Source organism: Ambystoma mexicanum, chromosome 14, assembly GCF_040938575.1.
Source record: "Ambystoma mexicanum isolate Mex_15411 chromosome 14, UKY_AmexF1_1, whole genome shotgun sequence".
Lineage (NCBI taxonomy): Eukaryota > Metazoa > Chordata > Amphibia > Caudata > Ambystomatidae > Ambystoma > Ambystoma mexicanum.
The window spans coordinates 109,155,399-109,171,785 of NC_090940.1; the positions used below are offsets into that span (position 1 = coordinate 109,155,399).

At 47.9% G+C, this 16,387-nt stretch overlaps 1 protein-coding gene across 8 annotated transcripts in view; it reads right to left on the reverse strand.

Moving 5' to 3' along the window:
- Positions 1–16,387, reverse strand: part of NUMB (NUMB endocytic adaptor protein) — an 824,148-nt gene that overhangs the window by 358,507 nt on the left and 449,254 nt on the right. For 5 of the 8 annotated variants that reach the window (XM_069638646.1, XM_069638651.1, XM_069638649.1 and 2 more), the window contains one exon: positions 1,712–1,744. The exons of the other annotated variants lie outside the window; for them this stretch is intronic. In XM_069638646.1, coding sequence (XP_069494747.1) covers positions 1,712–1,744 — 33 coding nt within the window. The remainder of the gene's footprint in view (positions 1–1,711; positions 1,745–16,387) is intronic. 8 annotated transcript variants of the gene reach the window in all.

Sequence of the window (16,387 nt, forward strand, 5' to 3'; positions counted from 1 at the left end):
ACACAGTGGGGATCTGCCCTCGTGAAACAACATTTGCACGATGAATAGGACAGGAATCCCAGGCACTCCGGGATGGACGGAAGAAAGATGACCATGGAACCGGAGCAGGAAAATAAAGGACAAGGGAGCAAGAAGAAAAATATTCCCGGAGATGCTAGTGCATCCGACCCCCACCGTGCGGTGAAAAGGTCTGAAGGGCGATGCGTGGAGCGGAGTTTAGGAAGGAGTCGCTGCGGTCACGTGCAGTGGCCCTGTGTAAAAATAAAAGAAGGACAACAAAGTACATTTTGTGATGCTATTAAAAAGTTCTCTGGTCTCGTCCTGAAGAACGGAATGTCCCATAAGTATGGAGGAAAGGGGACGGGACGTAGGACTATGGATAAACTTCAGAATATAGGAGTGGCAGTCTACTGGGCTGGATGGGACACTAGCAAGACTTTGCCTCGCTTCCTTAAATTCTTATCCGACTATCACTTGCCTGAAGATATTCAATCAATCCAGCTCTAACACTGAACATTTGACCCATCTCTTCTACCAACTGTAGGCATGGTGTTTTAACTTTCTTTACATACCAATCACATTGCAAAAGTAGAAAAATAAAAAATATGAACTAATAGAATACGTCCAAAATGGTCCTTGCATCCATACACTGTCCCCAAGTAGGTGGCGCAGGAGATCATGAACGGATGCATTTTTAATACTTGGATCAGTTGTTTATATAAAGATAGTTAGCAATAGATCCGCTTCTAAAGATTTCCTAAATCTGCATCAGTCGAGATTCCAGGAAACAAATGCAGCCATTTTTACCCTTCAATGTCCCTAAACTCCCAAAATGACCACTACCCTTTGAGGTTATATGATGGTTAAAAAACACTTTTAGGTTAAAAATTGGGATTCTTATGAGAATCCACATATACAGGACAACTCTTTTCTCGCATTAAATGTTTTTTAAATACTTTTTTAACTCTTCTCAGGCAGTTTAGCAAGGGTCATTGCAAGAAGTCAGGAGAACAGAAGCAAACATGGCAAATGACCATCTAGAAATCCTAACATTTGATCTTCACATTCCTGCATGGAATTCACAATGCAGTTTAGGAGGTGTGGTTTGAAAAGCCCTGTTTTATGGTAAGAAACTACCAGATCTTTGGCTAATCAACCCACAGGCAGGTTTGGTGCTCTGTTTTGAAGAACTGCCGGCCAGCTATGACTTGGCTTAAAAGAGCCGGATGCAGGAAAGTTCGAAAAAGGGTACCTAGCAGCTATGGAAGAGATCTAGTCACAGCATGTGCAGAATAGATAATCAAATATCCTGTGAACACCCATGAAAGCTTCTTCAAATCTTAAGTGAAGTAGAAGGGAATCCTCAATTAATTACAGTGATAAAGTTAAAAACACATTTTGCATACTACTAATTGCAGGTTAGTGAGACAGAACCATTACAATAAGATTACACGATAGACAGTGTAGATAATCAATACATCGCTTTAATTATGTTTTCACTCACAAACATGCAACCAACAAACAAACCTTGTCAAGTGCGTTTCCAATTCCATTTTTTAACACATTAAACCTTAGTATTTCTGGCAACGATGGAAGTCAGATCAAGTGGTAGAGTCTGCAAGCACCAACTTCTCAATGCTATGGCGAATTGTGAGGCTATACCAGGGGTGTGACTCCTCATAATGTAAGCACAAAAGTGATATGAACTTACTTTTCCAAAGAAGCCTTTGAAGAACTTCCTTTCCTGGAGGAACAGGGGGGACAAGTCAGGTACTATTACTGAAGGTTTCTAAGTGGCCCCGAGTTTCAATAGTCATGCACAGAGAAGTTGGGAAGTTGAGACGGGAGTATTAGGAATATACTGCGAATGACTGGTAAATGTGGAAATCCTGGAATAATGCTGTGAGGTGCATTATATGGCATAAGAGAGGAAGTTTAAGTTCTGAAGAAGGATGAGCGATAGAACCATTTACCCCCATGCAAAGATTAGGATGACTTTCTTTTTGGCTTGGTGATTTTAGTTTGCACGGTTTACAAGTCATACTTGGCAGCAATTGAAATATCAGCAATGATTCATTTCCAGTGATGTAAAGAGATAATTTTTTAAAACATTGAATAGGTTTCTCCTCACACAAAACTAACGATTTTCTAAAGCAGATGATGCTCACAGCTCTGATCACAAAAACAGTGATGTGGTAAATGGGTGCTGTGTGAGAAAAGGTCCCATTTATATGAAGAGGAGATAAAAAACCAAATAAAGGTCAAAATAAACATATGGAGCTGTCCACCATATGGACTTCTCTTCCATAACTGTGCATGTTTAAATTGTTAATTTATTTGAAAGAAACCTCTTCATATCGAATTTATTTTCTAATTTGGCACACTTTTGCTTTAAACAAGTGCTCACATTAAACACGTGTTAACTTCACATCACACCTTTTCCATTATTAATTTCAGTAGGTTACAATCTTGTGAATATTTTTACTAATGAAGTACAACTGAAATAAAAATTCTACACATATTCTCCATAGTTTTTGACTATTTCGATCTTAAGAGATTTTTTTAGTAAAATTGTTCATCTAGAATACCATTATCCCCTTTGCATGAATGGAATATGGCGGTGTATGCAACCTTTGGCTCTACAGAGGTTTTGTACTACAGCTCCCATCAGCCCTAGCCAGCAGTTTTAATGGTGAAGGATCATGTCCATAGTCCAAAACATATGGAGAGCCGCAGCTTGGAGATCCCTGGTTTGGTTAATTATTTCATGAAATAATGCAGTGGAGAGCAAAAACTTAAAACTAGGAAGAAACTATTACTAAGTTAAGGGTTGTCACAGCGGTTTGCATACAAACTTAGTTCCTTGCAGTGCAATGTAACCAATTTAGGATGTATGCTTGAATAACCCATAGAGTGCCCCCTTAGTTGCTGCTAATTTAACCATTTGATTCTAAAACATTGTTTTATACATGAATTTTCACCTCTGTTCCTTGAGAGCTGCAATTCCATGGCATGTCAGAACTATAATGCATGGATCATCGATTTTATGTTTATGTAACAGCAGTAAGAAAACACGTTAAACCTGAAATAAATGGTCTCCCTGCTAGGAACTACCACTCGCAGAATACCATCCCACTAAACAGCCCAATCCCCACATTCCACATTTTCTGTTCTTAGTTCAGTTTCGCTCTTTTCTTTATGCTCCAGGGACGACTGAGCTGCTTACTTGAGTTATTAACCCATGTTAGTGTAAAATTAGAATGTTTGATGTTACTGGGCACCATATTTAGCACGGTAGTGAAGGATGGGAGTGTGCGCTCATAGTGATTGGATTACTCGCTCACCAGGAGAAGGGATGCCGCACACCAAGGAAACACCCTCTCGATGTGACGCACACAGCATCTCTTTCCATGACTTGCCAGCACATTCAGCAGTCTCATCCTTGGAGAGAGGAGTACATTTAAGTGAATTAATATGAGCAATAGACTGTTTATACTTACTTACTAAAGATCAGTGAAAGAGGGCCCAAGCGTGAAGGCACACATGAAGGACCTGGCCGAGGAGGCCAGGAATCTGAGGAGTAAGGCAATGAAGACTGGAGAGGAGAATTTCTCAGTTTTAGTGATGCCTCTGTGGAGAGTTTGGCAGGCAAGGTCTTAAAAAAAAAGAAATCGGTCTTAAATGAAAGCAGTGAATAGAGTCTTGTTTGCATAGCTCAGTTGCCTAATCCAGGGGGTGTCCCAGAATTTAGGGTATCCCTCCATTGGTGTCAGGAAGGAGCCTTCTGCTGAAAACAACACCCCTCAGAGTAAGCACCATGCGCATGATGGAACATGCAGTGCAACAGTGACCAAGCCATTAAAAGAGGTGCTTCAAGCACCCCAAAGAGGCTCTGGACATAAAGAAGACCCCATTTTTGCTCAGGATGAAGAAGGGTCAGGATAATCCTTGGGGGAGAATGGGTCGAATACCCCCCTCTCCCCCCTTCCACAACTCTATTTCCTGTGGAAGATGAGGTGGATGAGGAGTATGAGGAATATGGGATGATATTGATCCAGGTATGAATAATGCCGGCATTGGTACTGGAAAGGAGTGGGTCCCTCAATTCACGATGCTATGGGTAGTAGAATGTTTCTGCCCTAAGCCCTAGTTTACCCTAATTTTTGTGTGCGGCACACCAGAAATAGGAGTTAACAGACAAAGGAGTGTGTACGATTTGGCCCGTTAAAGGTAGATTTATTTGCTCCACTACGCTGCCTACGTAAGGATGAGTGGTTTGATGTTATGATATAGCAGTCTGTGCTAAGCAGCTGAAAGAAATGTTAAACATGCTACGAACTGCAAGATGGATACAGACTATGCCAATAATGTAAATTTTCTCAATAGGCCAGGTTTTGATACCTTTGAAACTGACTGAAAGCAGTGGAAGATTCTCGAAAAAGGACATAGTAAGTTTCTCGCCTGAATGTTGATAAGCCTGGGGAGAGACTTGCAGATGGAGCAGTGCATGTTGCAGCTAACCAGGCCCAGTAGCTGTGTCCTCGTAGAGCGGTTTGTTATTCCCATCAGGGTGTCTTTCAGAGTAGAAAGGCCACCAAGGAACGCAAGACCATCATCCTAATGTTTATGTATCCTGCTTTATTACAATGAATTAGTATAACTATGTGTGGTCAGTACTATCATCAAAAAATATCCCTCGGCTTGAAAACGTATTGTCCTCCTACCCCTAACCCCCCCTTACGTGTATGTCCGAAGACAGATACATTTTTTAAGGAAGAAATTAGATTCAACTACCAGGAGTAGGATAAAGCTGGAATCACTCTCGGCTTAAACTTTCAAAGAAAAATTAGGTTACGCAGACATTTGATTTCAAGATCACAACTTCCTTTGGGAAATATGGGACCGACCTATACAACAGGGTGGACAGGAACGGTCTCACTGGCCAGGATAAGCTTCTTAATGCTTCAGGTACTCAGATTCAGGCAGTAGAGGCTAAATACGAGGGACAGAGTCTAGATCCTGAGGATTTCAGTAAATAGGCACAGAGAGCACTGTGCTTTTGTGGTGATGCCAACAAGCCTACATCACATGAGAGAAGACATGGGATTCTGCTGAAAATCAGCCTTGAACATAGTGGGTTGGCAGATTCCAAAGACTCAGTCATATGCTCGTAAATTCTTTAGAAAGTCATTTTTAAAGGGCATGAGGAAATATATACCTTCATGTCTATTAACTGCGCTGAGGCCTCCCAGTGTATAATTTTCACCCCCACAGGTCTCGATCAGTGCTACGCAAGAAAGAAGCAACCCTGCTTTCCCCCTCCTCCTCCAACGCTGGGCCTGAACATGAAGTGGCTGGATGGGAGAGTCTGACTGCATCCGGTCCTCTCCCCAGGGCAGTACCAGCGCATGGAATCTACTAACAACGGCAAGCTACGTGCAATTGCTCACCGGGTGTCGGCACCGGCAGGCAGAAGCCCCATCCTACACTATTATTGCCGCAGTTTGCAAGTAGGTTTGCATTCTGCTGACTTGGGGAACAGCGGGTGAGCTAAGGGGTATTGCCCTTAACAAATAGCTGGGACGGAGCCTATCTGCTGGAGTGGGACTGTGCTGCCCACCCTATCCTACGCCATGTCACCCACTAAAAATAAGGGGAAGCCCACAATTATGTACTCGTTTGCTGGAAAGGGCAGGCAAGGCAGTACCTCACAGGCAGGATGTGCGGAGCAACGACAGAGCACAATCCAACACAAGCCCCCCAGCAAAACCAAGTACTGGCAGCAATTGCAGCCCTGCGATCCTCTCTCAAAACTGATGAGGTCAAAGTAGACGTGCAACTATGGCAGGAGGTCAGACACTTAGCTGAACGGGTCACCACTGCAGAAGGCCTACTAAAAGGAGACTGTGACTACCACTAAAGATTTGGAAGTAAGAGTCAAGATACTGGAAAAGCATAACGCCTCACTGGAGCGGAGGGCGGAAGACGCTGAAGGCATGTCGCGTAGAAACAATGTGAGGGTGGTAGGCTTGCCTGAGGGTGCCAAGGGTCATCATCCGATCTCTTACACCGAGAACTTACTATTACAGGTGATTGGCCCTGGCAAACTGTCACAGGTATTTGCAGTTGAAAGGGCACACCGGTCCTTACAGAAGAAACCTCTGCCTGGGTCACACCCCCTCCCTGTGTTTGCCAAGATCCTCAACTTCCACGATAGGGAGCCGATACTGAAATACTCCAGGGAGGGGGCCGAGATACTAAGGGGCAGCTCCAAGATCGCTATATACCTGGACTATACCCCCAGCCGTTCAAAGAGCAAGTAATACATTCGTGCCCATAAAGGTGCGACTCCCGACAATTGGGGTTCAAGTATATCAGTCACGGAAGGCCAGAAATCCCCGGGCTCCCCTCTTGGTTTTTTCCGAGTTTGGCAAGAACCACTGTAGACAATGTCCTTCAAAGAACAGTGGGCATGAGACCCAACTGGCCACCGCTGGACTTATCTGCCTGCTTACACTTCACATTGGGCAATGGCCTGTTGCCGGCGCCCCTACATGGTAACACAATGGTCACCCATGACCTTGGAGGTACAGGACAGCCTGAATGACCAGCGGTTGTTGGGATACTGGTTACCGTTATGTTGTTAATGGTGCTGCTTGTTGTTTGGTTGTGCTTTGGTTACTGTTGAAAGGCTTACGATGCATTAAGGTTAAAAAGGGATGATGTTCGCCGGACAGGGCTGTGTACTAATTGTGCCTGCGCTGTCTGCACTGGCTGTGCAGGTGGGATACTGGTGTTCCCCGTGGGGCAAGGGCCCTCAGGGATTATAGCGGTCCAGAGTGGGATGGGCCATGTGGGAACAGGAGGGGAGTGTATGAGGGTATCCTAATCATGTCACAAATTAAGGTATCGACCTGGAATGTGAGAGGCAAAGGAATTGGGTAAAACCCTATTTGAATGCTAGTTGGCAGGGGAACCCATCAAAGGGCCTGTCACCGATAAGCGCATTGTCTTTGTGAGTGAGCATGTTGCTGGAAAACTAAATGATGTGTTCAGCGTACCCGCATACACTGGAGCCATACTCCACTTTCTGGTCTGTGTCATGTGGCATTTTGACCCAGTTGGAGTTGTTCCCACTTTTGAACCCATACGTGTTGGATATGCAGTGTTTTGGAGTTGCCTGCGAAGAGGGAGCAAGGTTGCAAAATGAAAGGGGATTAACTAAAAGGCAGCAAATTCATATGACATGGACTGTGAGGATTGGTGTGGAGAAAAGTTGTATGAGGTTTGTGATTCTGTGAGTGGTAGTTCCTTTCAGGGGAAACATTTAAATCATGAATACAGAAATAATATTTTCTTCCTGCTGTTAAATAAACAAAAAAGAGCTCATGCCTTATTGGAATGCAAACTCTGTCTTATCCACTTAGCGCAATTGACACTATGCCACATTTCATAACTGATCAAATAAGACTTAGCAATTCTATCTTATGTCAATGCCTGAAAATATGGCGATAAACACCGGATTTAGATACCCAATGCAAGACTTTTACATGCAGGTTAAACACAGCATGTGGTCTGCCTAAACCAAGGAAACAAAGACATGGAGGTTCAAGTTCTAGGAAAAGTCAAGAAAGGTTTTTTGCTCCGTTCTTACCACTGTAAAAGCTGCCTCAAAATCTGAGTAATGTTCGCGCTTAGTTCTACAGCCCACATCCAATCAACACCCCTTAGCCCCCCCCATCTGTACCCATCCCTTTAACATCTAAACAATGCCACTCAAGGAGGGAGCTGCTCAATAGCCGTCTAATAAAACGTGATATTTCCATTAATTTATCAGACTACGTACAGTACTATGCCTAACATCAGTCTTGATATGTAGACTAAGGTAACACCTGTTTAAATTATATTTCGGCCTAACATTACCACAGACGTGATGGTTTAATACTAGGCTATACTTTTGAAATAGGAAGTGCAATTGCTTTTGTGTTCATTTGGATGGGAAGAAATCCATTCATTGAATTATTTTTTTATTGGGTTGGAAAACTGCTGCCAAGCAGACTAATTTCAATTTTATTAAATAGAAAGTAAATATCAGTGTTTGAAAGTTACGGAGATTTAAAGAGAAGGTATCTTATTTTTAGTTACAGTTAATCGTTAAATTTCTTTGAGCCCAAGAAATGTTAAACATGAAGACTGTTTCCTCACAGAAACACAGATAATTCAGCCAAGTTAATAGAAAATTTGACATGCATCAATGTAGTTAAATGTAAAGCATAGTGTGCATTTTTTTAGAACAACTCTCTTTACCTGCTGAAACAAGAAAAGGCATTAAAACAAAGTGTCACTCATCACATTTAAAACACAAACAGTAGGACGATGAGGCTAGTCAAGCAAGCCATTTAAAAAAAAAATAGGAACACATACTGCTAAAAGTCTAAGGACTGCAAAAGTGAACCAACTTACCTGTGAAACTTACACAAATGTGAATTGCATACGTGTAGTGTTAGCACTGCTTATAACTTCATTGAACCAGAGATCTTCACCAGCTGACAAAGCCGGTCAAATACAGCCTCATGACTAACACCATACTACAACTTCAGTACTATGAGTGAGTGACTGCTAGTGTAGCCTTCCCCCACCTACCTAAGCAAAGAACCACATACAGGCAATAGCCATCAGACCAATATCGCTCTGACAGCACAAATAAAGACCCTACATATATCCTTAATTCAGACTGCCTATGTTCCATCTACATCATTAAGAGGATGTGTAACTACAGAAGAAAGAAAGAAGACCACAAATGACAAATTATCATTGGATCATAAGGAGACTATAGGAATCTTGAACTCTTAGGCCTCCAATAAATTAACTTATGGCTTCAAAAGATTGAGAATGAGAACTCTGAAAGCAGGAGAACAAGCGTTACGTTCCTTTCATAGATCACCCTTCAACGCATAAAGCTTTATGCCAAGGTGCCAAATCACAGCGTATAACCTAGATTCTTTGATAGTACATCAAGGATGTTTCAGCCGTCGCAAAATAACCAGGTTACTCACCGTATTGACCACCTTCCTCCTAGTCCATAGTCCCCTTTCCTCCATACTTATGGGACATCTCTCCGTCCTGTGGGACGGAACCGGAGCACTTTGTAAAAAGCATCCAAAATGTTTGCAAAAATGTGTCCTTCCTCTCTTTCTTGCGCGGGGCCTGGCACGTGGCCGCAACCTCGCCCACTTTGGCTCCGCCCCGCGCATCGCCCATCAGTCTTTTTCTAACGCCAGGTGTAAGACCTATTAGCAATAACAGAGGAACCTTATTAGAGGGGACGGCGGGCGGGCGTATGGAGGAAAGGGGACTATGGACTAGGAGTAAGGTGGTCACTACAGTGAGTAACCTGGTTATACTCCTACGTCCCGTCCCCATTCCTCCATACTTATGGGAGATTCCCAAGCACTCCTTACAGGAACTATCGGTGGATGGAAATACCCCTTACTGAAACAGGTTCTTCAGCACAGCCTAACCAAACTGAGCATCAGCTCTTGAGCTCATGTCTAGACAATAATGCTTACAAAAAGCAGATGGGAAGGCCCAAGTAGCTGCCCTAGTGATGGTCTCCCAGGGGACATATTTCTGAAAGGCAACCGCAGCTGCCTTACCACGCACCATGTGTGTATGAATTCCTTTAGGAGACTTCAGCCCTTGGACGGTGAAAGACTCCGTAATGCAGGCAGCGATGAACCGAGAAATAGTCGCCTTAGATGCATGCTTACCTTTTGGGTTACCAAAGGTCACAAACAGTTGAGAAGAATTCCTAATCTTGGATGTTCTGTCCAGATAGAACTTAAGAGCCCTCTGACATCGAGACAATGCAGAACCCTTTCTGCCTCTGAGACAGGGTTCGGAAAAAAGACCGGCAGGGAGATCGACTGATTCAGATGGAACTCAAATACCACCTTCGGCAGGAAAGCAGGATTTGTCCGTAGGACCACCTTATCCTTGTGAAAGACCAAGAAGGGATGCTCCACCGATGAGGCCTGGAGCTCACTCACTCGCCTTGCTGACGTAACGGCGACCAAAAAAGACGCTTTCCAGGATAGGTACTTGAGGTCCACCGTGGCCATTGGTTCGAAAGGTTTATGGCACAATGCTGTCAGGACCACATTTAGATCCCACGTCGGGTGTGGACTACGAATTGGAGGATAGAGGCGCGTCAAGCCTGAAAAATGCCTCTTAACCACTGGGTTACACAGAGTAAGAGCATTGGTCTGTAGAAAGGTAAGCAGAAACTGCTGAAAGGTAAGTTCTGCATGACAGAACATGGACACCCGACTCCGCTAAGAAGGATACAAAGGACAGTACCGTGTCAATTGTGGCCCCCCTTAGGTACAACTGCTTGCTTAAACACCAATGACAGAACCTCAGCCATTTGCTTCTGTACTGGGACCTAGTCGAGGGTTTCCTAGCTGCCTGGATAATACGCATGTTATCCGCTGACAAGTTAAGATGTTTTAAAGACTTGAACTCAGGCACCATGCCACCAAGCTGAGCGATTGTGGGGAGGGGAGCCACAGCTGCTGTTCCCCCTGGTGACGAAGATCGGGGGTCACCGGAAGTCTGATCGGTGGATACACCGGCAGGTGTTGAAGTTCTGAGAACCAAAACCTGGCTGGCCACCACGTGGCTATGAGTAAGAGAACAGTTCACTGAGTTCTTCAATTTGCAAAGTGTTCGGTGAACGAAAGGCAGAGGTGGGAAAGCGTAAGCTTTCATGTTGTTCCATGGAATCTCGAGAGCATCCCCCAGAGAGGAGGCTCCCAGCCCCCCTCTGGAGGCATACTGAAGAAGCTTCTTGTTTACCGCCGTAGCGAAGATGTCCACCTCCGGTGTGCCCCAACGCAGGAAAATCCATGAGAGAACCTCTTCCTTCAATTCCCACTCGTAGGTGACCATTGTCCGCCAGCTGAGGGCATCCGCTGAGACATTCAGCTGACCCGGGATGTGCACTGCAAGCAACCAAACACCATGAAGAACAGCCCATTCCCAAATCTGGATGGACAGGTACACGAGAGGGGGAGACTTGGTTCCCCCTTGTTTGTTGATGTAATACATCGACACCACATTGTCCGTGCGTATACGGACCACCTTGTTGGCAATGATCGGTCTGAACGCCCTGAGCGCTAGGAAGATCGCCAGAAGCTCCAGATGATTTATGAGGAGGAGCTTGTCCTGAGGCGAACCAAAGATCCAAGACCTGAAGAAGATCCAACATCGCACCCCACCACAGAAGGGAGGAGTCCATCGTGACCATCACCGTAGGGGCTGGGTCCTGAAACCCTGCACCCACCGACAGGTTGCTGAGAGACGACCACCACTCCCGGTCCACTCTCATGGAAGCCGGAATCATTATCAACTTGGAGTCCGGATCCACAGCCTGACGCCAAGAACTCTGAAGAGCCATCCGAGTTCGCCTCATCTTGAGACGAGCAAGAGGAAGAGCCAACAGGCGCGAGGCCATGAGGCCCAGAAGCCTCTGGAACCAAAAGGCTGACATGCTCCCCAACTGCGCAAACATCTGACACGTGGCTAACAGATCTGCCATTCTGTCCCCGGTCAGGTACACTCTGCAGTCGATCGTATTCCAGCAAAAACCCAGGAAAATCAAGTTTTGCGAGACCGTCATGGAAGATTTCCGCCAGTTCACCGACAGCCCAAGATGGAACAGGAGCTGCAAGGGAGACTGAAGATTGCTTGCGGCTCTCAATGGACAAGGACTGCGTAAGAGCCAGTCGTCCAAATACGGATACACATGGATACCCTGCAGACGAAGATAGGCCGCAATCACCGTGAAGACACGCATCGCCGAGCTGAGGCCGAAAGGAAGCACTCGAAACTGGAAGAGAGAAACGGCGAGATCTCCTGTGTGGACTCCAAATCAGAATATGCATGTACGCATCCTGAAGATCCACCACGCTGAGCCAATCGCCCATCTGCAAGGAAGACCGTATCTGGCTGGACGTGATCATCTTGAATTTCTCTTGCGGTAGGAAAAGATTGAACTGGGAAAGGTCTAGGATGGTGCGCAGGCTAGCCCGGTTGGGTTTGGGGACCGTAAACAGCCGGGAGTAGAAGCCCTCGCCCCGTTCCCTGAGAGGAACGGGTTCCACCACTCTGAGGTCCAGAAGCTTCTGCATCTCGGCATTCAGGGAGGACGATCCCGACAGCTAGAAAGGAGGGTTGAAGGGTGGGGTAGGGGTAAGCGGAAGCCCGCCCGAGCGACTGACAAGACCCATCTGTCTTCGGTGATGGTCTGCCACGCCTCCCAATGAGACACAACGCGTCCTCCCACCGGGGTCTCGTGTGAGCGCGGAGAACCCTCATTGTGTAGGTTTTTCAGTGGTATTGCCACCTGAGCCTGAGGAGGAGGCTGAGGAGCAGGAGAAAAACCGAGTCTGTTGTTGTCTCCCGCGGTTATTCCCCAAAGGGGTATCCACTCTACGAGATTTCCGGTCAAGGAAGCCCCTGAAACCCGAGGAGGGCCGACTTTGCGACAGGGGTCTCTGGGTTTTAAAGGGGGTTTTACCAGGAATGACCAGGACTTCGCTGTCTGCGTGCTATCCTTCGTCTTGGTCAGCTCTACATCCGTTGTAGAATGAAACAGCTCCTTACCGTCAAACGGAAGGTCCAACACCTTGTCCTGCACCTCCTTCGAAAACTTGGTGGCATGTAGCCACGCCTGTCGTGAGGCATCAACCCCCAGCATAAGGCCCCGAGCCGAGGTGTCTACGGGGTTAGCTGCAGGCTCCAGGAGATCCTGGGCCAAGACCCTGGCGTCGGATAAGCCCGCCTTAAAATCCTCCAGCTTTTCGACCGGAATGAACTCCTCAAACTCCGACAGACCTTTCCACATCCGCATATTAGCCCCCGCAAACACTAGTTTGGCATTGGCCTGCCGGAACTGCAAGGCCGAGTTAGCGAAAATCGTCCTCCCAAGGGAGTCAAGAAGCTTGTCCTCCTTTCCCAGAACCTGCGTAGCCGTCGTGGAAGAGGATGCTGCAGGCCTGGATTGTAAGGTAGCCGACAAAGCCACCTCTTCCGAAGAATGCAGCCTGTATCGCACGTCAATTTTCTTATTTTCTTTTCCCAAACCCTACGGACCTCGGCCAGAACATCCTTCTGCAAGAACAGGCCGGTACGCTCCAAAGGAGACAGGGTGAACGCCCCAGAAGAACAAGTTACTCTCTTACCTGGTAACGGTCTTTCGATGGGATGGTCCGAAATCTTTGCAATGGGCACTCAAGCTCCAGTGGTCTCAGTCCTCCACAAGGTTGTAGGACCCTGTTCAGGTGCCATCCTCGGTCGCCCAGGACCTTCTGTGGTGAGCCGTCGAAGACAATCTGATGAAGGGGGCTCCATTTTGGCTACCCTGGCCGGAGATGATGATCGTGACGGACGCATCTCTCACGGGATGGGGAGCTCATGCCAACGAGTTGACAATCAGCGGTCGTTGGTCTCTGTTGGAGTCCAGACTCCATATCAATCTGTTGGAGCGGAGGGTCGTTAGGCTAGCCCTGAAGGCTTTTCTGCCGACTGTGTGAGGGAAGAATGTCCTGATTCTGACAGATAACATGGTGGCCATGCACTACCTCAACAAAAAGGGGGTGGGGGGCAGGGTCACTTCCTCTGTGCAGGGAGGCGATACAGCTCTGGGATGGTCCGCAAAGATCTCATCTGCAACCTGGCCTCTGGCACCAGAAGAATGCAGGATGCCATGAGGCTGAGCAATCTCAAGAACTCGAACGCTGGGAGACTCTGGGCAAGCGGAAACTTGTGCACCATCTGCTGAATGTGATGAGCCCTCACCTGGGGAGGAAAACACTGCCCCAGGGACGTGTCGAGCACAGCTCCGATGTACTGGAGCCTCTGAGTTGGTTTCAAATGGGACTTCTTTAGGTTGAGGGGGAAGCCCAGCTTGTGGAGGGAGTGGCAGTTGACTGACAGAAGATCCAGGACTTGCTCAGGAGAGCGCGCCCTGATCAACCAATCATCCAGGTAGGGGTAGACGTGAATCCCCCCTTTCCTGAGGTGCGTTGCCACCACTACCATAAGCTTGGTGAAGACCCTCGGGCGGAGGTCAATCTGAACGGCAGGACGCGAAACTGAAAGTGCAAGTCGCCAAACACGAACCTCAGGTACTTCTTGTGCTTTGGATGGATCGGCACATGAAAATAAGCGTCCTTGAGGTCAAGAGACACCAACCAGTCCTGAAGTTGAGGGGCCTGAAGGACTTGAGAGAGAGTAACCATCTTGAACGTGTCCTTCCTGAGGAGTTTGTTCAAACCGCGCAAGTCCATGATGGGTCTCAAACCCCCGTCTTTCTTGGAAATCAAAAAATAAGGGGAATAACATCCCTTGTACCTCTCCGCTACAGGCACCAGCTCTATCGCGCCTTTCTCCAGCATGGATTGAATTTCCTGCGCAAGGAGCGGATCCGGACTCTTCAAAGAGAGATTCCCCGGTGGATTGTCTTGAGGCCTCTGCCGGAAAGGAAGACAGTAGCCATGGGTTATGATTGCCAGAACCCACACATCTGAAGTACTGGTGCGCCACTCTGCAAGATGCTGCGCCAGCCTTCCCCCAACCGGCGAACCATGGGACATGGCCTCATGACTGAGCTAAAGTGGCTGCGGCGTTGCCTGAGGGCAAAGAGGCAAAGCCCGAGAGGCCTTGGCACCTCGAGTACCTTGTTTTCCACCTCTGGCACTCCTACGGTGGCCCCTTTGACTGGCAGCTCCTCTCATTTTACCAAAGGATGAGTAATAACGGAAGGAACCTCCCCTCCATTGCTGTCCCCTAGGACGAAAAGGCGGAGGTTGGCGAACTGCAGCGCTCAACGACTTCGCTGCAGCTTTGGAGGTCTGCAAACTCTCAAGGCTCACGTCAGCCTTGCTGCCAAAAAGATGTTCCCCGTCAAAGGGCATGTTGAGGAGCCGGGCCTGCACATCAGGAGCAAACTCTGACTTCCGCAACCATGCAAACCTGCGTATCACGGTGCTCGCCGCCATGGACCGGCTGACGCAATCTGCCATGTCCAAACCCGACTTAACGGCCTCACACATGGCATCCTTGCCATCCTGAACCATGGCAAGGAAACCATCCCATTCGTCCCCTTCGGGAATATGTTCAGCCGCTAAGGAAAAACAGTTCCACAGAGTGTGCATGAAACGTGACAAGGCACATACAGAGTTGGCCGCCTGAAGCGCCATACCCCCTGAAGAAAACACTTCCTTCGCCCAGCCGTCAAAATGCTTGTCGTCCCTATCAGGAGGGATGGTAGGATACAACGCCTGCTTTGCCGGGGCCGTAGCCACCTGCACCACCCAACTCTCTGGGGTGGGGTGCTTGGTCAATAGCAGGGGTCGCTAATGGCTGGCGGTATTTTCACGGCAAAGAATTGCCCACTGCCGGGAGACTCTCTGGAGCAGTCCAAGCCGCCGCCACCCTCCTCTGTAGAGCCATATGGAACGGCAGTACCGGGTCAGTTGGTGGACCTTGGTCGAGGATATCCGTAAGGTTATCCTGAAGAAAATCCCCTGGGGGAGCAGACCATCCCAAGTACTCAGTGACCCTAGACATAAGGCGCCGGTACGAGGAGTCGGCATGAGTGCCAGGCTCAGGCCTGCAAAACTCCACCTCCGGAGAGGTGTCCAGCCCACTGGCATTGTGCAGGGACTGCCGCAGGTCCTCAATCTGGCTATGGCCCGAGAGAATCTCGTCTGGTACCGTATCAGGAACCATGCCATCATCAGAGCCCTCATCCACCTCTGAAATAAACTCAAGACGGTAAGAAGGCATAGAATGTGAAACAAAGCCATGCTTGACCTTGGCCAGAGCCTTTCTAGGAGGTTCCACTGAGCCCTGGGGTACCCCCGTCGAAACAGCCACCGAAAGGCGTCGAGTGAATCGGCGTTGAACGCAGTGCTGACAGCATCGATGGCGTCGACACAGGCCTCGAGGCCGGAGCCCCGAGCGTGTCCCTCGACAGCCTGGGCGCCGATGGCATTGACGACTTCTTCGGAGGCGGGGCCTCGAAAGAGTCCGTGGATGACCTCGGTGCCACCGGCGTCGACGTCTTCCTCGAAGACACCACAGGTGCACACGGTCACGAGCGTGTCGAGGACCGGGACCTGGACCGGGCATGACGAGAACCATTCCCCGTGTCCGAGCAGTCCTCTCCCGCGAATCGTGCCGACCGCCGAGCCAAAAGGCGTGCGAGCAGTGTCTCACGACCGACCCCACTCGGAGGCGCGGACAGACCAGTGCCCTGCGATTCGAGAATCGCTAACATTTTCTTCCCGAAGGAAGCCCATTCCTCCGGCATCGCATGTTT